The following is a 25941-nucleotide window of genomic DNA, read 5'->3' as shown; positions in this document are numbered from 1 at the left end:
AGTTCACCACGTAGGAGAGAGAAGAAGGGATATAAGAAATAGCTGCAAAGTAAGATCAAGAAGAAAGGAAGAGGGCTGGCAAGAAATTAAAGGAAATTCCTTACATTTCATACTTGAAAGATTTGAAGTCTCAGAAACTTAGTGATATGGAATTGTGTGTTAGTACACTTACCAAATCACAGTCCAATTGCCGACTAATTAGATTAATATTATCATGAAATTTTCTGTTCTTATTTTCATGATTTTGAATAATCACAATCCATAGACAAAGCAGGGAAAACAGTAAAATATAAAGTCAAAACTTTGTCCCCAGCACTAGGGAGGTGGAGGCAGGAAGATTGGGAGTTTGAGACTAACCGAGACTGAGACAGGTGAGATACTGACACACGCAAAAATTCTCCACAATGTAGAAATATTAACTACCAAAACTGTGATGCAGAACATGAAAAGAAAGCTGAAAAGCAGATTTTATTTGTTCATTTGGAAAACTACAAAAATTGCTATCATAATCTCTAAGTCTGTTATATAAAGATAAAAGTATGCAAGTAGAGTCAGGAGAGCTCAAAGCAGGAAGACAACGTGAGCAGAAGAGGAAGAGAGGCTTTAGAAGGCCTGTGAGCACCATGTCTACAGTTCAGAGGCATGTTCCTGCACAGGGTGAATTTATTAGAATCTGGACAGAAAAAATCAAGTGGATGTGACTTTTTTTTCTGACCACAAAAAGTCAGAGCAACCCACCAACCAGAGTTTCATGTGAGAACTGTGATAAGGAGGGGGCAAGGGAAATAAAGAGGGGTAAGTAATTTTATGCCATTCTGTTCCTCTGCATTTTAACGAACCATGCATCATTTCTTCTATAATAAAAACAAGTTTGATGAACGCTATGAATAAACATCCTGAGAAACAGAGCAAGTTGATGTGCTGAATTCCTGAAGTTTCCCTGTATAGTCATAATAAAATTATATTGTAAACACTGTTGCTCATTTGAACCTTAAGTGCCAAAGAATTCCATTAAGCACTTTCATGTAACTAACTATTGACTTCTAACACAAACAATGGGGGCACTTACCTGGAAAAATATATACATTGTTCCCTTGACCTGGTGTGAAGACTCTTCCATCTTGGAGTTTTACTGGCCCAAATGGACTGCCACTGGCAAACAAACATCTCCCCTGTTGATGAAATGAAATCGTGCCAGCTTTATTACTTAATGAAATAAAATGATATCAGCTTAGTTCCTTTACACGCATGAGAAAACTGAGGTGAATTCAGAGCTAAATCCACTAGTAAATTACACAGTTGCCCAGAAACAAGGTTTCATTTATTAAATAACATACCTTGCTATCAAAATCCTTCTACTAGAATGAGGTTGGTTTTATCCAGAGCACACATCCAAATGAAATTGAATGATGCCCATTAATCAACTTTTAAAACCCTGAAACTTATATTTCCTTTGTAAAATTAAAATGGTTAATAAATATCATTCCAAATAATAAAGATTAATGTAAACACCTGTGAATGAAAGGGGAAATTTAAAAATTAATTTACTACCATTTACTGTATATCTGCTATTTTAGGCTCTGTACCAGGGGCTTTATAGGTGTTAACTCAAGTTAATTTAACTCTCATGGAAGGTCTTCTGTGCTTGTTATCATCTTCATTTCACTGATAAAAAAAAAAAAAAACCCTTGATGGTTGCTGGTGGCTCATGCCTGTAGTCCTAGCTACTCAGGAAACTGAGATCTGAGGATCATGGTTCAAAGTCAGTTGGGGCAGGAAAGTCCATGAGATTCTTATCTCCAGTTAACCACCAGAAAACCAGAAGTGGCGCTGTGCTAGACTGCTAGACTTGAGCTGAAGAGCTCAGGGACAGCACCCAGGCCCAGAGTTCAAGCCCCATGACAAAAAAATAAAAATAAAAATAATTAAAAAAATCAGAATCTAAGGCTATAATATTTCTAGATACTTCATAAATGTTACCCCTCTAATGTGTAGCTGTTAAACACTCATGATATAACTTCTCCCAGGAGTCAGTTTATGTAAGAGGCATGTGGTGTCATCCCACTATCATACAGGGAAAGGGTAGCACAGGCCCATACTACAGCACTTAGGAGGCTGGGGCAAGTAGATCCCAAATTCCAGGCCAGCATGGGCTGCATAATGAGTTCAAAAACAACCTGTGCTACATAGTGAGACCTGTCTCAAAAGAACAAAACAAAACAAAGAACAAAACAGGAGAAAAGAACAATGGAAAGGCTTTCAACTTCTTATATTCATTTGAATTTAGTACTAGGCACTATAATGGCATATAATGTTTTTTGCACCTTCACTATTCCTAAATGCCCCTGCTATTGAAAAGGACTAAAAGTTTAATGTATACATAACATCTTTTTTTTTTTTGGCCAGTCCTGGGCTTGGACTCAGGGCCTGAGCACTGTCCCTGGCTTCTAGCACTCTGCCACTTGAGCCACAGCGCCACTTCTGGCCATTTTCTGTATATGTGATGCTGGGGAATTGAACCCAGGGCCTCATGTATACGAGGCAAGCACTCTTGCCACTGGGCCATATCCCCAGCCCCACATAACATCTTTTTTTTTTTTTTTTGCCTTTTTTTTTCCCTCAAATTTTTATTATCAAACTGATGTACAGAGAGGTTACAGTATCATACGTTGGGCATTGGATACATTTCTTGTACTGTTTGTTGCCTTGTCCCTCATGCCCCCCTCCCTTCCCCCCTTTCCCTCCCCCCCCAGGTGTTCAGTTCACTTACACCAAACAGTTTTGCAAGTATTGCTTTTGTAGTTATTTCTCTTTTTTTACCCTGTGTCTCTCAAATTTGGTATTCCCTTTGAATTTCCTACTTCCAATACCAGTAAACACGGTTTCCAATATACTCAGATAAGATTACAGAGATAGTGTAGGTACAACCATAGGAAGGTGATACAAGAACATCATCAATAATAGAAACTACACATACACATAGGACGTTGAAAGTAGTTACAACTGTGATATATCACTTGTTTCCATAACATGGAGTTCATTTCATTTAGCATCATCTTATGTGTTCCTAAGGGTATAGCTATTGGGCCTTGTGATGCTCTGCTATGGCTTGCCTAAACCTGTACTAATTATTCCCAATAAGGGAGGCCATAGAGTCCATGTTTCTTTGGGTCTGGCTCACTTCACTTAGTATAACTTTTTCCAAGTCCTTCCATTTCCTTACAAATGGAACAATGTCATTCTTTCTGATAGAGGCATAAAATTCCATTGTGTATATGTACCACATTTTCCTGATCCATTCATCTATGGAGGGGCATCTGGGTTGGTTCCAGATTCTCGCTATGACAAATCCCACATAACATCTTTTATATACTAAATATAATCCCTCTTCCCCCAAAAAAGTCAGAGCCAAGGAAAACAATATTGCTCAAACAGTATAACTTTATTTTGGTATGATAAAGAATGACTGAAATACCTACTACCACTTAAGAATTAACTAAAATAACCTAATATCTATAGGTTAGGCTAAAAGATCATTTATAGAAAACTGAAATATCTCCAACCAACACTATAGAACCAACAATACCTGATCACATACAACCATTTTCAGTGTTTAGATACTGCTTTTTCCTTTTCTCAAATCTGAAGATGTACACTATACCTTAAGACTAATGATTATTCTTTGTAGTACACCCGGGACAGCTAAGTAGCATCTTCAAAGTCTTAAAACAAATCATCTACCAAATTTTACTCCTAACCAGAAGTGAAGGTAAAATAAGCAAATTTTCAGGAGTATTCATCAGATCTACACTAATGGTAGGAGAAAAATGATCCTAGATAGAGACATAGACAGAAGAAGATTTAAATGGAGGGGAGTCTAAATGAAAATTTTCTCTACAAAAATAAGTGTCTTTTGACTTTAAGACACATAAACAACAGTACTGCAGACAGCCTGGGGGCATTAAGATGGAGTTGTAAGGTAACGGTTTTCCAGAACTGTTTCAAGCAATTAATGTCAGACTCTGGTGACCCAAGGATTCATGTTGCAATCGCTAGCAAAACCACAAAGTGCAAGAATGTGTAAGTAATAAATGGAAGAAAAATAACAGGCATACTCAATCATATGATTATCACTGACTAATACCTCTGTAAGTGTATAAGCCTCTTCAGGTGTGCATTCAGCCTTTGTGGTAGGATTACTTAATGCAAATATCACAGGTCTTTCATTGATAGACGCCATGGCTTTGATTACAGCAGGAGTAAAAAGCCGGCCGGCTCCTGCAACTCCTGCAACATATAGAAAAAAGCAATCTCAGCACAAGTGTAATAAAGAAATTCTTACCAACAACATTTCTATAATACCTTCACCATTACAAAATCATAGGTGAGGCCATAGGTAAGGAAATATAATAGTCTAAGGCCAGCTGAGGCAAAACACAAAGCATTACTTGAAAAATAACTACAACAACAACAAAAAAACTAGGACATGGCTTAAGTGGTAGACTACTTAGGAAGCACAAGGCCCTGAGTTCAAACCCCAATACTACTACTATCCTAAAGAGGATAATACAGGCAGATTATAGTTTTGGTTTTTTTTCTTAAGCAATAGAAAATTAAAGAACCTTCAACAGGTGCTCTGTACACAGGGCTGTGGAAGCAGAAAGGAAGAACAGTTAAGCCATGGTGGAAGTTTGGAGATAACCAGATGCCTTAGCTGACCAGTTATTCCCACAGAATTTGCCTTTTCATTTCCTTGACCCTGCAGAAGCAGTCAATGAGATTTATGTGTTTCCACACTGAATTTTGAGAGGAATGTGACTAGGGAACTGTTAAGATGTCTTCTCACTATACAATGCAAATGTCCTTTTTGGTGAAGAAACTTTTCCAACAACAGGAACTTACTGTTGATGACTGTGTGTTACTGTTTAACATTCAGCAGGGGTTCTCCATAAAAAGCAATAAAATTTTAAGCAAGATCGTCCAGTCAAACTTATAGATACCCAGGAAATCAAATAGCCATCTCTTTTAAAGACTTGCATTTGCTGCTGAAAACTCAAGTGCTAATGTTGATATAGTCTGATGCCAACAATTCCCTTCCTATCTCAAAACTCATGGAAAGTTTTGTTTTTTCACAAACACAAATCTGACACTGCACTGTATTTTCCTGGTAAGGTCAGACAAATAATCTTGATCTGTTTAAGGTTTTCAAGCCCAACAGTCATAACAACTTCAAAAGCAAAGCACTAGGAGAAGTTGGGCATGCATGTATATATCCATACTCCCAGCTACCTGGGAAGTTGAGGCAGGGGATCACTTAAGCCCAGGACTTTGAGGCCAGCCTGAGCAACATAATGAGATATCCTTCAATCCTCACTCTTCCCTTATTTTCTCAATACAGGTTTTCATTATGTAACTCAGATTGGCCTGGAATTCTTGCTTCAGTCTCCTGAGTGCTGGTATAATATATTCTATATTATATATAGAATAATATAGAATATATATACTCTATATAATATATGGAATATATATTCTACATATATTCTATATATTCCATATATTATATGTATATTATATATTATATATAGAATATATAATAATAATATAATATATATTATATATATATATCATCACACTTGGTATGAGACCCTGTCACTTACAAAAGAATCCCCTAGGAGATAAAGAGAGAGTATACACGTAATGCAGTTAACTATATAGCTTCTAGCACCTTGAAAGTATAAGCGACATATTTTCTTTCTTCCTCCCTCCCTTCTCACCCCCCAGTCCTGGGGCTGGAACTCTGGGCTTAGGTGTTGTCTCTGTGCTTCTTTTGCTTAAAAGCTCTACCACTTGAGCCACAGCAGCACTTTGGCTTTTTCTGAGTAGTTTATTGGAGATAAGAATCTCACAGACCTTCCTGTCCAGGCTGGCTTCGAACCATGATCATCCTCAAATCTCAGCCTCCTGAGTAGCTAGGATTACAGGCATGAGCCACAGGCATCCAGCAAGTGACATCTTTTGAAAGGAATTTGCATGCATGGCAACTAAGCTACCACACACATACACAAACTATCAGTCGGCTCCCCTTATGCATGGGGTTCTACATACGTGAATTCAACCAACTGCAGATTGAAAAATATTGGAGGAGAAAAGCTGGGGCTGTACTGAACATTGCAGACCTTTTCTTGTCACTTTTCCTAAGGAATACAGTCTAACAGCTAGTTGCAGAGCTCTGACACCGAATAAATTACGGTAACTAATCTAGAGATGAGTAGACTGTGGGGGAGAGTGCAGAGATTGTGTACAGATACCGCACCATTCAATATCAGGCTTTGGAATCTGTAGTAGGCCCTGGAACAAGCCCCCACAAACACAGAGAGACAACTGTGTATGCTAAAACCTAGGTGAAATGTCAATTGATTTTTATTTATCCTACATAGTAGTTACAAACAGTAACAGAGTTAGTAACAGAGTCACTAACTTTATTAACAACTTTACTTACCAATGATAGCTGAAGGTTTCAATACATTTACCGCGTCTTCAAAAGTATCAGGGACATACTCTGGGACTGGGTGAGCAAATGGTTCCTGATGGGGATCTATGTGAGCACTTCGCCCCTAAAGTTTTTAAATGAAAACAAACAAACAAACACAGTATTTTATAATAAGTACATATTAAAATAAAGATTAAGTGAGAAGATACAAACATACACACACTTGAGAAAGGTAAATGGTAATGTAACAGGTATACAATTGCTTTCTGCCAACTGGAATAAGAGACCTCTTAAGTAAAGTTTGAGTAGCCGGCTGACTGACTGTAGCACTGTGGAAGACTTGACCCTGGGCCTTGTGTGTACTCGGTGAAAGCTCCACGCACGTCCCCACCCCCGCCCCCCCCCCCGCCCCCCACCCCCCGCCTCTAGCCTCTCTACTTGTTCTGAAGTAAGAAGGCCTCTCTCAGTAGCTCAACTCACATTCAAGTCAGTTAGATTTGCCACCAAATGAATTTCAGGAAAATCTTTTGGGATTTCAGAGCCTCCGACAGATATCCTGGACTTGTACTGCCAAGAGTTTAGAAACAGGAATAGAGCATTCTGTCTCCAGATGGCTAAATTAAAAAGTAATGCCATAAAAAAGTAATGCCTTTCTACCTAAATCCCAGTTTTAAAACAAACAAAAAAACCCATTAGGCTAAAACAATGAAAAAACCTTCTCAAAGATTTAAAGCAGAAAAAAAACCTACTGGAAAAAAAATGCAGAATGAGAAACTCATCATCTTTATCATGGTAAGAGAAAAGCTCCCCCTAAATGTGAATTTTTCCACCAGAACTCCAAAATATCCCCAGAATCAGAAAGTGCTGGAAAAACAGCAGACCATTACTACTTGGCTGAGAAGTTAATTGAAAGCTTAAGTATAACCTCAAAAGATCAGTGACCAACACACTGGTTTCTTATGGTCTGCCTCAGGATTACCGAACATTTCTCTACACAGAGGCTTACTGGAAGACACTCAAAAGTCTCAAAATGGTTGGCATTAATTAGGAACCAGCAGGGATGAGAAGCAAACCAGAGGTCAAGGTACCTGTACATCCCAAAGGAAATGCTAACTACAAACCTACAGATGAACAGAGACTCCCACTCCCACTGGTACCAGGGAAACCCACTGTAGCTACGAACACTGCATTCATTCTATATTACAATGAAGAATGGAGAGACATTTATGAAATCTACCATGGCGGAATAAAGTATGAAACTGAATACTAATAAAATAAATACCTCTCCCTCCAACAGCCTTGTAAAGATGTGAAGCCCTAAAATCTACCTTTTTTGGTGCCAATCCTGGGGCTTACACTCAGAGCCTGGGCACTGTCACTGGGCTTTTTTGCACAAGGTTCATGCTCTACCACTTGAGCCACAGTTTCACTTCCAGGTTTTGGTGGTTAACTGGTGATAAATGACTCACAGACTTTCCTATCTAGGCTGGCTTCAATCTACAATCTTCAGATCTCAGCCTCTTCAGTTGCTAGGATTACAGGTGTGAGACACCGGTGCCCTGCCAATGTTTGTATTTGACACACTGGTAAGTTTGGTAGTCACAGCTGCCCTGGGTTCACAGGAAGGCTTTGTCATTTGAATTCTATCTCCATTGCATATCAGCTGATCACTTTGGACAAGTTTCTGACTATTTTCAAATTCAGTTTCTGTGACTGCTGCTAAGCTTCATAGGAAGCAAGCCAGCAAACAAACAAACAAAGGTCCATGATTTTCAGAAGGACTAATGGAGAAAATGCATATAAAGTTCTTGATCTGTATACTTCAAACTACGGTTACTTTCAATTTTGTGTAATTTAAGCTTCATTTATATACTTTGATTTCTTTGTTTCTTGTTTTAATAGACTACTGGGAATGTACACTGAGATAGCTTGCTTTGTAATATGAATGACAAGTAACCACTAGGTCATTATGGTGTGGACAAGTGAAAATACAACAGAACTATGTGTACTGGACAGTCTGAACTCTCAAACAGTTTTTATTCAATATGAAAAAAATCTAGAGACTCCACTTTAGTCCCCTCTCCAGGTGGAGGTTTTCTCTATTTTCTTTTCACAGTTTTCCTTTCACTTTCAAATAAACTCATTTTGTTTACCTTAAAAAAAATAAGCTAATAAACTGGGCGCTACTGGCTCGTGCCTGCAATCCCAGCTATTCAGGAGGCTGAGGTCTGAGGATCGAGGTTCCAAGCCAGACAAGGCAGGAAAGTCTATGAGACTCTTACTCACAGCTAACCACCAGAAAACCAACGTGGAGTTGTGGCTCAAAGCAGTAGAGCACTAGTATTGAGCAAAAAAGTACTCAAGGACAGTGCTCAGGCCCTGAGTTCAAGCTGCATGACAAAAAACAAAAACAAAAACAACTAATAAAAATATCTAATTCCAGGGGCTGGGGATATAGCCTAGTGGCAAGAGTGCCTGCCTCGGATACCCGAGGCCCTAGGTTCGATTCCCCAGCACCACATATACAGAAAACGGCCAGAAGCGGCGCTGTGGCTCAAGTGGCAGAGTGCTAGCCTTGAGCGGGAAGAAGCCAGGGACAGTGCTCAGGCCCTGAGTCCAAGGCCCAGGACTGGCCAAAAATATATATATATATATCTAATTCCAAAGAACGCAGCCAGGACTGAAAGGTGATAAGACAACTGATGGGAAGAGCACTTTACTACCCATGAATGAGTTTCAGGAATACATGCCTTACTTTCTGAGAGAATGTGCATTGACTTTTAGTATATTGCTATGGGGGATTATGATGCCCAAAGTGTTCAATAATTGCTGCTCAAAAGCCAAGATCTGGCTTATGCCTGTAATCCTAGCTTAACTCAGGAGGCTGAGATATGAGGATCACAGTTTGAAGACAGCTAGGCTAAGAAAGTCCATGAAGATTCTTATCTCCAATTAACTTCGAAGAGCTAGAAGTGGAGCTGTGACTCAAATGATAGAGAGCTAGATTTTAGCAGAAAAGCTTAAGGCCAGTGCTCAGAGTTCAAGCCCCAGGACCAGCTCCCCCTCCCCTGCCCCACATCCAAAAACAATAATAATAACAGTAATTTCTACTCAACTATTAGCTATAATGCTAACTGATTTCTAAGTTCACCAGGTGCAGGTAGCTCACGCCTGTAATCCTGTAATTCAGGAGGCTGAGATCTGAGGATCCGGGTTTAAAGCCAGCCCAGCTCTTTTCTCCAATTAACCACCAGAAAACCAGAAGTGGCACTGTGGCTGAAGTGGTAGAGCGCTAGCCTTGAGCTGAAGAGCTCAGTGACAGTGCCCACAGGCCCAGAGTTTGAGCCCCAAGACTGATCCCCCCCCCTGTAAAAAATAAAACAAAACCCAAATTCTAAGTTCCTTGAGGGCTCAGTGAATAAGAAGTAGAGCTTGTGCTTAGCACATATGCCCAAGGCCTTGGCCTCAATCCCAATCATCATCTTCACACACAATTAAGTTTTTTTAAGCAGCCAAGTACAATCATATATAATACCTGTAAAGGCATGTCACAATGTCTGGAACACTTCAACCTACTGTTACTTTAAATCATATTACTTAAAAATTTAAGCCTGAAGGTTTTCATCTTTGTTGTCATAAGAGCCAGAGAACAAGCTGGACACTTTTGGCTCACCCACCATCACACATGCATGCACGTACACACAAAGAACCCAAGGACAAGGCAAGAACGAGTAAGTCTGCTGCCAACACAGAGATTATGAATTGCATATGAAGCAAGAGTCCTTATAAAAGACAATGAGACTGGAGGATCTGTGTTAAGAATACAGTGGAAGGTCCACAGTAGTGCAGTTTGGATAGTCCAGTGAGATACATGCTTTGAAGAAACAGATATATTTTTAAAAAATCCAACTAAAGTATCAGAACAACAATACTCTTTTGAGTTTTTAAGTCTGGAACTTTACCTTAACCAATAAACCACTTTTGTCAAACATCCAGATTTTCTTTTGTGCTTCTTCTTCGGAGAGGCCATTTTCCACCATTGACATTACTATCAGATTTGCAATTCCAAGAGCAGCCTGCCCAACAAAACATAGGGTTAAAAAATGCAAGACTAGAGTCCAATGCAAATGTTTGATTAATTTATACATGAAAGATTAGGTATTAAAGAATATTTAGTTTATTCTTCTTTATAAGTTGTATAAAATTAATTCATGATTATTCTCTCTAAACATTTTAAATTAGATTTACTTTTTTGTGTCAGTCCCGGGGCTTGAACTCAGGGCCCAAGCACTGTCCCTAACTTCTTTTTGCTCAAGGCTAGCACTCTACCACTTGAGCCACAGTGCCACTTCTTTCTTTTTTCTGTATATGTGGTGCTGAGGAATTGACAGGGATTCATGTATGCTAGGCAAGCACTCCACTACTAGGCCACATTCCAAGCCCTTAAATTACGTATTTTGAAAAAGAGGTGCTAAAGTCTGGCATTGGCAGCTCACATTGTAATCCTAGCTACTCAGGAGGCTGAGAGCTGAGGATCATGGTTCAAAGCCAGCCTGGACAAGAAAGTACCTGAGAGTCTTTTTGTGTATGTGTACCTGCACTTTGCTTAGGATAGTGCTCTACCATTTGAACTACAGCTCCACTTTCCATGTGACTCTGACCTCCAATTAGCCACCATCCCCTTCCCACAAAAAAAAAAAAAGGCGGGGGTGAGGGGTGGGGAGAGGGAGAGTGGAGCTGTGGCTCCAGTGATAGAGTATTAACACTGGATGAAAAAGCTAAAACAGCACCCAGGCGATGAGTTCATGCCTTCATCTTGGCACAAAATAAAACCCCAACAAAACAAAAAAGAGGTGCTGAATTCATACCCTCTACTTTGTTATTATAAACATCAATTCTGAAGAACATTCGTTTTAAATTTTTAAAAGCTTACAAAACTCACCTCTCCTGCTCCAAGAAATAGGATTGTATGCTCTGAGATTGGCTTATTGATAACTTTTTGGGCTGCAAGAAGACCTGCTAGAGCAACTGCAGCTGTCCCTATAAAGAAAAACAAATTTAAAAAATTAAAGTATATTATAAATGTTTAAAAACTGAGAATCAGAAACTTAGCTTCCTTTATTTTTTACCTTGAATATCATCATTGAAGGTACAATATTTTTCTCGATATTTTCTTAAGAACCTGAATGCATTATGATTTCCAAAGTCTTCAAATTGAATGAGTATGTTCCGTCCATATCTAAGAGAAGAAAAATCATAATGGTAGTGTTGAAAATACCACTGTTAAATCCATTTCCTCTCTAATATGTTTCTCTCTCTCTCTCTCTCTCTCTCTCGCTCAATCCCCTCTCCCTTCACACACTTTCCTTCCCTCCCCTTTCCTTTCTTGTGGTAGTACTAGGGTTTGATTCAGGGACTCTTGCTTTCTAAGCTGGCTAGACACTGCTGTGCCACACCTTCAGTCCTATTTTTCATTATTTTTAGGACAGAATCGAGCTTCCCATCCAGGATCCCAGGCTTATGTCTGAGCCACAATCTGCCTATTACAGGCTTCTTTTGTTGCTGGGATTATAGGCATGGGCCCCCACATCCAGCTTCCTACCAAGGATACGTGGTATCATCAACTTTTCTGCCCAGGCTGGACTTCTAGTCTCCGCCAATTAATAAATGGGCAAGAAGTGTAACAGAGACTTCTAAGAGGATGAAGTAACAATGACCAATAGAATAGACATAGGAAAAAATGCTCAATATCTCTGGCCATAAAGAAAACACAGACCAAAAAACCAAATCCAACACTGCTTGTGGGTAGGGATGGGAGGAAAAAACTGGGACAGAGCGAGGGAAGGAGTGACATTGTTCAAAAAGAAATGTACTCTTACATAACTGTAACTCTGCTGTACATTACCTTTATAATGACAATAAAAATTTAAAAAGAAAAACAACCCACTGAGATTCCCTCTCACCCCAGTTAGAATGGCCATCAACAAGAATACAAATAACAGATGCTAGGATAGATGTTGGTGGGAATGTAAACAGGTACAGCCACTGTGGAAAGCAGTTTGAAGATTTCTAAGAAGACTACACATAGAACTGCCCAGTGATCCAGCGATACCATTTATCCGAAAGATTACAAATCAGGATACAGTATTTGCATAACCACCATAGCCAAGATATGGAAATAGCCCAGATGCATGCCCCTCAATGGATGAATGGATCCAAAAAATGTGGTATATATACACAATGGAATTTTACTCATCCTTTAGAAAGAATATTACATCATTTGCAAAGAAATGAGTAGAGCTAGAAAACTTTATGTTTAAGTCAAGTAAGTCAGGCCCAGAAAGACAAAGGAAACATGTCTCTCTCATTTGTGGAAGCTAGAACTAATTTACAAATATATGTAAACATCCAGGGTCATAGGCACATATACACAAGCATATTAACCTAAGTATGATATATGCAGGGGAAATTTCAAACAGTATAATTCCTTTGAATAAACTTACTTATGGCCTAACAAAATATCAAGAAGCTAGTATTTATTTTGTGTGGGAGGAGGTTCACAAGGGTGATAGACAAATGAGGAGAGACAAATGAGGAGAGGAAGTTGGAGAATGTTGTCATAATAGTTAATGTATATCCTATGAAAGTGAAAAAAATTGAGGGGTGGGTTGGGTTGAACGATGAAATGGATGATACTGATCAAGATGTATTATACTCATAAAGTGACATGTTGAATTGTAACACCTTTGTACAACTACTTAAAGATAATAAAAATAGCTGGGCACTGGTGGCTCATACCTGTAAATCCTAGCTACTCAAGAGGCTGAGATCTGAGGATTGTGGCTCGAAGCCAGCCCAGGCAGGAAATTCCATGAGACTCTTATCTCCAATAAAGCTACTCAAACAAAAACTGGAAGTGGTTCTGTGGCTAAAGTGGTAGAGCACTTACTTTGAGCAAAAGAAGCTCAGTGACAGAGCAGAGGCCCAGAGTTCAAGCTCCAGGACTGGCAAAAAAAAAAAAAAAAAGATGAACTGAAGAGAAATAGCATAAGATTTAGAGGAATCCAAAAGACAGATAAGGAGAGAGCAACGCTGTGGTAATGAAGAGATACATTTAAGAGGTATTTAAATGGTAGTGCCAAGTATATTTAAGCAATCTTTGAATGCATGTGTGGTTGGTGAATATAATCACAATTGTAAGTGGTGGGGAATATAGAAGATAGGCTGTTTGGAAAGGGGAAGAATTTAGTTTAAGACATGAAAAGGGAATAGCAACAGAATATCCCAACTGGGGATTCCAGCTGTTAGAGATGCAGAACTAAGAAGGTGAGTGGACTTGGGTTTAGAAGTCACATGTATAAAGGCCCTAACATTAAATGTTATACACACACATGCACACTGAGGGCTGAGCTTGTAGTTCAGGCATACAGCTCTTGCCTACCAAGTATGCAGCCCTGGGTTTTAATCCCTAGCAAGATATATATTCAACTTGTGAAGATAAGGATATGCATTCGTCCACTCTGAATGGAAAAAAGCAAGAAAATCCAGTGAAAATGGCAGAAGAAAAGAGAAAGTAAAGATTTGCTAGTAGTCAAGGGGAAAAATTCTGAGAACACAGGAGCAAGACAAACTGGTTGGGCACTGCAAAGAGGTGGAGAGGAAGACCAAGTGGTCTGAGAATTTACAGGACAAAAATGCAGGAGAGCTTCTGAGAAGTGGTGGGCTCAACTGTAGTCCTGGGCTGCAGGAAGGATGGAGTGGTGAGGGTCTGCTGGGAGAGGTGAGTGCCGGCTCCTCAGGGGTCTGGAAACTCCAGCATGCAAGGTAGAACAGGACTTCCACCGACTATGGGCACATCTCATTGGACAGTTAAAAATCAAAGTCCCCAAATTTTCAATCTTGATCTGTTTATCTTCACAGGACATAAATACAACAGAAACTACAGTCCCTCTCCCCAATTAAAGGTGCCTTTGTATCTATGATATAACTTTTAAAGTTACCTATCAGTGATTGCTTTCATAAACTCATCAATCAGATCATCATAAAGCTGCGAACGATCTCGTTTCTGATACAAACCCATGTAAAATGGATCTTTTAACAGTGCCTATAAAAGAAACCAATGGAAAAATAAAACCTTTCATTACATTATTAAACATATAAAACTTGTTACCATTTTAGAAACTTTTACTAGCTTAATTTACTATTATTTGTATGAATATTAAAAGGAGTTGAAGAAAAAGATTAACATCTAATCCCAAGGATTTTTTTCCCTTAAATCATCATCCTCAAAATAAGAATATAAGTTTTTGGTGTGTGTTCTAGGCTTGAACTCAGGGCCTCACACTCTTGCGTGGCTTTGTTTTACTCAAAGCTGGTACACTACTACTTAAGCCACAGTTCTACTCCTGGCTTTTTACAGGTTAATTGGAAATAGTCTCACAGACTTCTTGGGCTGGCTCTAAACTGTGAGTATTAGATCTCAGACTGATGAGTTAGGAAGTCATGAGCTACCAGTCCCAGGCCAGAATATAATTTTGAAGAATTCCAAGAGGAAGATCAAAGGGTAAAATGATATTACTCACTTTGTTGTCAGTCCCCACGTCAATGCACACGGGCAGGCATCTCTCAGGCCGTATTCCTGCACAGGCGGTATACAGGCAAAGCTTTCCTACTGGAATTCCCATTCCATAGACACCCAAATCTCCAAGACCCAGAATTCTCTCACCATCGGTCACCACAACAGCCTTAATAACAAACGAGACAAAATAAAACAGAGAAAATTACATTTGCTCAAGAATGAGGCATTAAATCAATGCATTTTTTTCATGTGTTTTCGCTCTCACTTTTAAAATAGTTTCTCACTTCCAATGTAGACCAATGAAGCACACTTAATCTAGGATTTCTGCCTTTTTTTTGGCCAGTCCTGGGGCTTGGCTCAGGGCCTGAGCACTGTCCCTGGCTTCTTTTTGCTCAAGGCTAGCACTCTGCCATTTGAACCACAGCACCACTTCTGGCCGTTTTCTGTATATGTGGTGCTGGGGAATTGAACCCAGGGCCTCATGTATACGAGGCAAGCACTCTTGCCACTAGGCCATATCCCCAGCCCGATTTCTGCCTATTTTGATATATTAATTAAAAAAAAAAAGAAGCTGAATGCAATGGCTCACACCTGTAATCCTAACTACTAGGGAGGTGGAGGAAGAGAATTGTGGTCTGAATCCAGCTTGGATAAAGGGTTTTTTTTGTTGATGTTGTTGTTTGTTTCTTTCTTTTAATGGTTGTATTTTTTGTTTATGTGGTACTGAGGAATTGAACCCAGGGCATCGTGCATGCTAGGTAAGCATTCTACCACCAAGTCACATTCCTTACTCCAAGGGTAAAAGGTTTTCAAGATTCCATCTCAACCAACTTGAAAAGCTGGGTGTGATGGAGCATGCCTGTCACTCCAGCTACATGGAGAGAATTATTTAGGCCCCCCAGACATCAACATGAAACCCTACTTCAAAAACAAGCAAAAGCAAAACTGGGCTGGAAGCATGGCTCAAGTGGCAGAACATCTACATATTAAGCTCCCCAGAGTATGGGGGTAGAATTAACTAGATTTGACTTTCCTGGCTTTGGCTTGTAAACAGAATGATACTGACTGAAGGATTCATACTTTTAAAAAGACTAAATATGAGGGAAGTGAACAAAATTCCCTCAATGAAGAGATTACCATAATAAAAAAATTAAGTTCAGAAGTGCAACCCAAATAAAAAAAGGAGAAAAGGATGTAGAATAAAAAAAAAGTGCATACCTACATATATTTAAGATGATACCATGAGTTCATTTATTTTATCAATTTTTTTCTAGATTGTTTGAACTAATGATTCTCCATCTGTATCTACTCGGTAAGGAAGGCATATGTAATAAATGCAAGTAAGATCACTGCCTATAATAAACACAAAAGCCTACCAAAAGGTATTTTTGTGTGAGTATCTGTGAGTACTGGGACTGGGAATTGAAATGCAAGCCTTGCCATTTCCCTTAGCTTATTTTGCACAAGACTGGCACTCCACCATTTAAGCTACCCTTCCACTTTCAGCTTTTTGCTGGCTAATGGAAGATAAAAGTCTCACATTTATCTGCTTGGGCTGGATTCAAACTAGGCAGATTCTCAGTTTTCTGAGCAGCTATGATTATAGGCATGAGCCACCACCACCCCACCAAAAATCTTGAAGTAAGCTATTACATTTTGCTTTATGAAAAACAGCCAGGGGTTTTATATGTGTTACATTTAACTCTTATTTAAAAAAAGCATTTATCTCAGAATTAAGTTTTCATGGTATTTTAGTGTATTTTTCTCTACCTAAAATAATTAGTGAGACAGAAGCAGAGACTGGAGTGTTAGTGACTGTTTGGGTTCACCTTTTGGAAAAGCTTCAATTTTATTCTTAGAGTGACACTGAACACCAGTAAACCATTTTACTATTACCATTTCTACCTGTCACAAAGCATAAATCTGCATGTACAAGTGCATATATCAGAGCAACAACAAAAAACTGTTCTTGGATATTTAGAAGTAACTTACAAGGACAAAGAAAACATTGTGAAAAGGAGGGTTGTGCTATTAGTACCTTAACATGATTTTCTGGCCAGTTATCCACAATTGATCTAACATGACCTCTGTCTGAGATTGAAATAAATAATCCCCTGCAACAGAACAAAAACACCTTTGCATTTCATGACAGTTTTGTTTGTTCCTAAGTTCTTGTCCATAACTGGAATTCTTAGATATTTTAATAAAACAAGACATAGTATAATTCCCAGAAAGACTTAGCTATGTCACACAGCTTTGTTTCCAAATACTTTTCAACTACTTCAAATTGTAATTACATTGTTTACATAGTGGCTAAAACAAAGACTATTATTAAATGATGTATTCATTTTACCAAGAAATGTATCCATATCACATGGGAAAATAAACCCAATATTCTTCTACAAAATAATAAAGGCAGATCATCAAATATAAGGAAGCAGAATATGGCCAAAGTACTACTGAAACTCACTGAAACTGAAAAGGTAAAAATTCACACAAAAGATGACATCATTGAAGAAACATCAGGAAAAAGTGAAAAATCATTTAAATTGATTACTTTTGCAATTTAACAAATAAAAAGTATATATTTATCACCTTTAGCACACTGTTTTGAAGTATACATAGTTAAGGATAGGTAAGGAAAAGTTAAAACACAGTATACTGTTCTGAGATCATCTGAATTTCAAAAAAGGAAGAGGGGGAGGAAGAAAAGGAAAGGCACAGAGAAAACATAGGATCCAGAATGGTCAGGCAGCAATGGTTCCCACGGATCCCACTGCTTCTGAATAATCTTTATATCTACTTTGTTTGGTGGCAACTTAGGCATCACTGCTGTAGCTCAAACCAGTATTGTCTCAGCGGTTTTTCTTAGGGTACATAATCATCTGATAAGCTTTTAAAAAAGGTCAAGTCCAGATGGAGTGGAACTGTGACTCAGTGGTAGAAACTACCCTTAAGCACAAAAGCTCAGGGACGGTGCCTAGGCCCTAAGTTCAATTCAAGCCCTAGGATCAGCTTAGATAAAAGACCTTAATGGTAATTATGGGAAATCTGCCACCAGAATTAAGACCTGTGGGGAAAGTAAAGATACCCACCCCCCCAAAAAAGACATAATTCCTTAAAGAAGAGTAGTATATATATGTATAAACTGTGCTAACTTTTTTTTCAATTCATAAAACTTTTTTGAATTGTGCTACTTGCACAAAAATAAAAGAGATGAACATGATGGGGTTTTACCAATCTCTTTTAACCCACATTAAGCTTCTGTAAAATGAGATATATAGTTGAGATGAGACTACTAACACAGAAAATCTAGGTGCTATAGAATTAATTTTTTCTTACACAATTATTTATGTATTTATAGATGAATACATATATATATACACATTATTTTTTATAAGCCTTACTTAGGTCTTCTAAAGATGTGTCCATACTGGGAACAGGCAAGACCAACTGTGGGTGTGTACACAATTGGCATTAGACTTTCAATATCATCCTGTAGTATTCTGTAAAACAGTTTCTCGTTTCTTTCTTGTATTCCCATTATGTAGATATATCTGAAATTAAGAAAAAAAAGTGAGTCAGCCTTCCTTACACTAAAAAATGGCTTTCAAAACTTAACCTAAATGTCTAAAAGTAGGCTTACCTCCCCATCTACATATCCCCCCAAAACAACCCAAATCATAAATTATAACTACTTTGCACCAAACTACAAATCAACAAAAATATATGTATTTAAATGGTAGATGACAGTGAAGAAAACAAGAGACCCTTACTGAGAGTCAGACTCTGTACAACAACTCTGAAAAATGCAAAGATCACCATGAGGCCCTACCCTACAGAAGGAGTCATCATGAAGGCTGATATGTGAATCAGGAAGCAAAATGAAGTAAAACCCATCCAAATGTTTACTCAACATTAGCTATGCCAGGCACTATTCTGAATTCCAACGACATAAAGTCACCCCTTCTAAGAAGTTTACAATTCAGTATTATTTTAAGCATTACTAAGAGCTACACAGAGCACACAGGCACAAATATATAATTAACTCTTTGAAACAGTCTTATCTTTCTTTCCAAACTTTTTCTTCTATCTTCAGATCTGTGGAAAATCTACAGTCAGTCTATTCTTCTTTATTTCTTCCTCTTTCATCCTCCCCCACCCTAATCTAGCAAATCACCAGGGGCCTACAGAGTCTACCTACCAAATATCTTTCAAATACTTTCATTTTCTTCTGCCACATCCAACTGAAGCCACCATCATTTCTCATCCGGACTTCTTCAAGAAACCTCTAATTAGTTTTTATACATACAACTTTTCTTCCCTACGCGAATCCACTCTTAAAAACAGTTAACCATGCCAGGCATCAGTGGCTCATGCCTATAATCCTAGCTACTCAGGAAGCTGAGATCTAGGATCATGTTTCAAAGTCAGTCCTGATCAAAAAAGTTCCTGAGACTCCTATCTCCAATTAACCATGGAAAAGCTGGGAGTGGAGCTGCAGCTCAAGTGGTAGAGAACTAGCCTTCAACATAAAAGCTCAGCGGCAGTGTCCAGACCCTGAATTCAAGCTCCAGGGCTGGCACACTCACACACAAAAACATTAATTGTAATCATTTCCATTCTCCTTAAATGGTTTCCAATGCATTAAAATAGTTAATAAAACCTCTGTTTACTTTCCAACCTCATTTTGTTCTATATTGATTTGCGTCTTCATTTCCTCAACTGTACTACAACCCTGACCCTGGAGATGCTGTACTTGATGCATCTTCTGCTTCACCACCTCTATCCAGGTCATGTCTCCTTCTGCAGCCACTCTCCTCCCTACTGTACATACATACTTATATGCATGCATGCATGTCAGACTTTCCTATGTTTAGTATGCACAATACCCTACTCCTCTTCATTCAACTTTCCATTGATTTGGCACTATCATAGGGCTTTGAAAAATCCTACATTGTGCCATCATAAGTGAGGGCTATCGATAAATTGGAAGATGTAAGTTACATGCAAATATGATGCCATTTTATACAAAGAGTTGGAGCATATATTGATTTTAGTGTGGGGAGAGGAAATGGAAATACTGGATCCAATCCTCTGGGAGAGAGGCATGACTGTACTCTGAATTTAAAAATGCTCCTGTGATAAAGTAGCATCATATCCTCTCTGAACACTGGGCAGCTGTAGGGAGTCACGGCTCTGTCAATCATGCCATCAAGGGGTCTATAATCGGTATTCTACAGTGGACTGTCATGAGAGGATATGATGGGTGGTAGGTTGAGTGCACTGAATACATCTTCAACTTGTAATATTTTCAATTCATGATCAGTTTATCAGGATGCAACTCCATCATAAGCTGAGTTACATTATTTCCAGAGCTAGCAAAGTGGCATCTGACTAGTATGAAAAGATATGGTGGTAAATAAGAACAGAACCGTTGACAATGAATTATATGTTCTACATTGCTACTGGGGGGAAGAAATGACATCAACAGGTAGTAATTAAAGGGAAGAAGATTCCCGCCAACTATAGGGAAGTAACTGTACAATAGGGCTATTAAGATGGAAGAGATAGGGGCTGAGGATACAGCCTAGTGGCAAGAGTGCCTGCCTCGGATACACGAGGCCCTAGGTTTGATTCCCCAGCACCACATATACAGAAAACGGCCAGAAGCGGCGCTGTGGCTCAAGTGGCAGAGTGCTAGCCTTGAGCGGGAAGAAGCCAGGGACAGTGCTCAGGCCCTGAGTCCAAGGCCCAGGACTGGCCAAAAAAAAAAAAAAAAAAGATGGAAGAGATAGCAGAAATGTTAAGGAAAGAACAGATGGCCCATCAGGCATGTGACAAAAAGAAGTTGTACAATTTTTGGACTTCCTTGTTGTTATCACTTTTATCTCAACTCCACTTGCTCTTCCACATGCTTCACAATGATCTTATAATCCCCACCCAGGACTGACACTCTTTCTCTCCCTCTCTCCTTCTTCCTTTTCCTTTCCTTTTTATTTTGTGCCATTACTGGCACTTGAACTAATGGCCTCACACTCTTGTTTATTTTTTTCCATTCAAAGCTAGCATTCTATCATTTGAGTCACATCTTCACTTCCAGCTTTTTGCTGGTTAACTGGAGATGAGTGTTTTAGATTTGTCTGCCAGGCTGGTTTTGAACTTGGAGCCTCAGATCTCAGCCTCTTGAGTAGCTAGGATTACACAGGTGTGAGCCTCTGGCACTGGTTCCTGCCCAAGATTATGAAAGCTCAGAAATAGAAGCCCTTATTCAGCTCTCTGATCACAACTCTTCACCATTTAGCTGGCAAAATAATACCTTTACTTTCTAATTCTTTGAGGAATGTGGATTTCAAGTTCCTTAATCACTTTGTTTCCTCCTGGTCCATCACTTCCCTTGTGGTTCATCTTCATTTCCCACTCTGGATCTCAGGACTGGTTTTCTCACTTGATCTGTCACTGTTGTTACCACTGACTAACTTCCACATCTCTATCACCTCAGTGTTCTTCCACAGTGTCTGTCTCTCCCACCAGAAAGTCAACGCCTGGATGGAAGGACTCAACTTTATCCTATGGGACAGGAGCTGAGAACAGAGCCTGGCACATTACAGCCCAGGATGAATTAGTGAATAAATGAGGATTTTGCCCTTGTGAACAGATCAATCCTTTCATGGATTAGTGGGTTATGATGCAGTAGATTAGTTATCAGGAATGGGTCTATTATAAAAAGCCAGCTTGTGAAGCAACATGGCTCAAGTGGCAGAGCACTTGCCTAACAAGCGTGAGTCCCCAAGTTCAAATTCCTGTACTGACACAGGAAACAATCAAATAAATTAAAACTAACAGAAATTTTAAAAGCCAGTTTGGTCATCTTTTGTGAGCCTTCACTGTATGATGTCCCATGTCAGTCACCTCAAGGCTTTGCAGAGTCTCTGTGGGGAAAAAAGTCTATAAAACTCCATCTCCAAATCAGGAAAAGCCAAGCTGGAGGTGTGGCTCAAATGGCAGAGTGCCAGCCAAGCAAGTTTGCAGCCCTAGGTTTAAACCCCAATACCAGAAAAAAGAAAGAAGGAAGGAAAAGGAAAAGAAAGGAAAGGAAGAGAGGGAGATGGAGGAACAAAGGACTAGTTACCTGGGGCTAGAGGTGTAGTTCAAGTGGTAGAGTGTTTGCTAACAAGAGGGAAGCCCTAAGCTCAAACCTCAGTACACAAAAAAGTAGTTTGGCTGATAAAAAAAAAAAAATCAAAACCTTATTAGATTATATATCAGCCATAATAGTCCAAAATTTTCTCATCAGAATAGCAAAAAAAAAAAACAAAAAACCCAACAACAATAATCATTCTTACTTTTCCAAAGGGCTGGTCATTTTTTTCAAGTTTTTATGAAATCGTAAGGCTTGGATATCTTGTGTCTCTATTTTAGGAGGTAAAAGTCCTTGAAGACCAAGCATTTGTCGCTCCTGTAATGTAAATGCCATTCCCTAAAGAAGAGAAATAAAAAGATAAAGGTTATTATCTACTCTAGAAGCAATAGAGTTGTCCTTTAAAATGTCATTTAAATGCAAATTTAACAATCAACAAAATGCAATTTGCTAAGAGTTTCAAATTTCATAAGATTTGTAACATGCAGGATTGATGAAACCAGAAAAAATTACTCTCATAAATATAACTACTGGAACTTTCTAAACTAGGCTTTTGGAAGACAGTTTTGAAGTGTTCTTCAAATTTTTTTTTTTTTTTAGTGTTAGTGCTAGGGCTTGAACTCGGGGCCTGGGTGCTGACCCCGAACTTTTTTGCTCGAGGGTAGCACTTTACCACTTGAGCCATAGCTTTACTTCCTGTTCTTCAAATTTTAATGAAGATTTTCTTTTGCCGAACAAGATGATTGCCAGTCATCTCAGACAAATATCCAAACATAGGACAAAAAAGCACATGCAGAAGTTAGTGGCACTTTCTAATTCTCTTGGCTGTTACAAACTAACTGCAAGTATACTAATTACACTGTAAGGAGCCTATGATATGTTCATACCACAAAACACAACAGTAATAGGTAATATATATCTCAAAATAGGTACAATATTAGAAAGATCTTTGAGACACACTGTTAAGGAAAAAGAAACAAGCTGTAAATCAAAGCACACTCGCTGATAACCCATCTTAGGTTCAGAAAACTCACACAAATCTATATATTCTACACAGATGCATGTGACATATTACAAATTAAATCAATAAAATACAGTGAAAGTAAAAAATCTCAGAAGAAAACTTTCAATTTCTCAACTGTGGAGCAAATTCTTTTGTTTAAAAAAAAAGTGGTGCCCGTGAAATTACTGGTATATGAATTTCTAGAAATCCTTTCTTTCATAGAAAGACAACAACAATGGCCCAATGATCAGATCAACTTTTTTTCAGAACTCTGGAAATTAACCAAAGGCCAACTTCTCCTATTCCGAAGTAGCCCTGAAAAACCAATGACCACTGAAAATGAACAGTGAGTCAATGGAGTGGGCAGAAAGGACAGGAGCTCTTGCAAAGTCCTATGCCCAGGGCACTGCCATGATTTGACCTGTCTGGAGTTTCCCTATAGATAGCTACCTACAGCGCTGTTTTACCTTGCCTGTCTCATAGCTTACTGAATGCTAACAGGATTCTAACCTCCAAAGAGCTAGTGGAAAATAATCAGAGGCCATATGTCAGTGTGGCAGCTACATGGATGACACCGGAAATAGAAAATAAACTAACCAAAAAGTTGATCAGGAAAAGCTTATGGAACAGGATGCCTGTAGGGTGGTGCTTTGAAAAGCTCAAAGGTATTTGGGTAATCTATAAGGCAGGACCTTCGGCCCTGTCCAGGAAATACGGATGAGGCCTAAACTCCCACCTATGGCTAAGCCTGAGGCTCTGTACAATGAGGATGTGAAGGCTGGTATGTCATCCCAAGCGTTGCAGCTAAGTACTAGAGGTGTATGTGAACACCACACAGACTGTGGAAATCTGGTTCTAGTTCTGGTTCTAGACATTTAACTCTCTAATCACTAGCTGATCACCAAACTAACCAAACAGAGAGACTTTACCAGATACACAAGGTAAGGATACAGACTTAAAAGAACCAGCTAAGAAATACCACTGTTGGAAGCCAGAAGTTACAGTGTTTGCCTATAATCCCAGCACTTGGGAGGATGAGGCAGAATCATAAACATCAAGTTCCTATTAAAAAAAAAAAAAAAGAGGGAGACCCTGCAGGGAGGTAAGGGAGCTGGGAAGAAGGGAAGGGGAAAATAAAACCCCACCATTTACTTGCACTTAGTATCTGCAAGGCCTTGGAGCTATCTGCATAATGCTGGGTTGGCAAGCATGCAAATAAAAATTACAAGATCATGGGGGCTTCCTGCAGCAGCAGCAGTAGCAGCTGTCCTGCAAGCAGCCGTCCTGCAAGCAGCCCTGACAGGAGAGCATGTGGACCTGAAGGTGAAGCTAAAGCTGCCATGAAGATGCCAGAAAAGCACTATCTCCTGAAGAGAGCTGCAGGCAGCATGCAAGGCCATGGTGGTGGAGGGGATAGGGGAGGTGGGATGGACACCCAACCCTTGGGAGGCCACCAGTGTGCACCGGATGCCAGACAAGCAGAGGAAGGGTGTGATACTTGTCTTGCTGAGTCCTGATTTGGTCCAATCCTTCCTTTCTATCTCCTATTTCTCTTTTGAAATCATGATGTCTGTTTTGCTGTTGTGTACCTTGGAAGCATGTGTTTCAGAGAAGCTCACAGCTGAGCTTGTTCCAGGCCCTAAAGGACGCCTTGGACTTGGACTTTGAAGCGATGGTAGGCTAAGTCAAACTTCAGAGACACAGTGTACCTCACATTGTGAGATAAACTTGTCAGGTTTTTGAGATTGGGTAGAATGCTTTGGCTTAGATGTTACATGTCCCCCAAAGGCCCAGGTGTTGAAGGCTTGTTCCCTGGAGCGATGCTCTTGGTGGTAGAGTACTAAAAGAGATGAGGCCTTCTGGAAAGTCTTCCAGTCGCTGGGTGGATGGCCATGAAAGACAGTGGGGCATTGGCATCTTTTTCCTGACCCATGAGGTGAACAGCTTTGCTCCACAACTCTACTTTCTGCCATGATGTGGCCCCAAAGCAGCAAAGCCAGATCAGGGACTGAAACTTCTGGAACTATGAGCCAAAATACACCTTTACTTATTGTAAGTTGATTATCTCAGGTGTTTCTGAAGCATGCAGGGAAGCATGCTAGTGGGTAAATAAGGCCTTTCTTTTCCTCCTCAGTGCAGTTAGAATACCTTGTCCAGAATCAAGGAATTGCCGAATACTTACACAACTGCTAACATGACTGACAGTATTAAAATTGGAAGTAGTATTCTTCAGTAGTAGGGTAATGGCTCACTAAAATACATCACCCAAAGAGGATGTCAGGACCTATTGTCTCTTTACAGTTTTTCTTTTTATACAAAACAATATAGATGAAGAAACTGAGGTCTGTATTGTCTATTTAGACTATATATAAGCATACCATATATCGGGGAACTTATAAACAACAAAATTTTATTCCTTGTAATTCTAAAGACAGGAAAATGTCGAGTCAGTAGATTTAGTGATTGGTAAGGTTCCATTTTTCAGAGAAGACATCTTATTGTCACCATCCACTGGGAGGGTCAGGATAACTCTCTTGGGTGTTTTGTGTGTGTGTGTGTGCGTGCACGCACATGTGTACATGCATACCTGTGTGCGCGGGTGCTGTTCCTAGGACTTGAACTTATGGCCTGAGCACTGTTCCTGACCATTTTGCTCGAAGACAGCATTCTACCACTTGAGTCACAGCTTCACTTCCAGCTTTCTGGTGCTTAACCGGAAATCGGAGTCT

The 25941-nt window shown here is 39.3% G+C and overlaps 1 protein-coding gene across 3 annotated transcripts in view; it reads right to left on the bottom strand.

Annotated features, from left to right (window-relative positions):
- The window catches only part of Me2 (malic enzyme 2), a 55483-nt gene that overhangs the window by 11288 nt on the left and 18254 nt on the right, over positions 1–25941 (bottom strand). For all 3 annotated transcript variants that reach the window (XM_048363190.1, XM_048363188.1, XM_048363189.1), the window contains exons 3-13: positions 22415–22548; positions 18476–18625; positions 17107–17182; positions 15073–15234; positions 14491–14594; positions 11620–11729; positions 11433–11530; positions 10453–10566; positions 6500–6614; positions 4145–4287; positions 1070–1172 (exon numbers count right to left, since the gene is read on the bottom strand). In XM_048363190.1, coding sequence (XP_048219147.1) covers positions 1070–1172; positions 4145–4287; positions 6500–6614; positions 10453–10566; positions 11433–11530; positions 11620–11729; positions 14491–14594; positions 15073–15234; positions 17107–17182; positions 18476–18625; positions 22415–22548 — 1309 coding nt within the window. The remainder of the gene's footprint in view (positions 1–1069; positions 1173–4144; positions 4288–6499; positions 6615–10452; positions 10567–11432; positions 11531–11619; positions 11730–14490; positions 14595–15072; positions 15235–17106; positions 17183–18475; positions 18626–22414; positions 22549–25941) is intronic.

The sequence above is a fragment of the Perognathus longimembris genome, chromosome 15 (assembly GCF_023159225.1).
Source record: "Perognathus longimembris pacificus isolate PPM17 chromosome 15, ASM2315922v1, whole genome shotgun sequence".
NCBI classification, from domain to species: Eukaryota; Metazoa; Chordata; class Mammalia; order Rodentia; family Heteromyidae; genus Perognathus; species Perognathus longimembris.
This window is presented reverse-complemented; position numbering and strand designations above follow the sequence as displayed.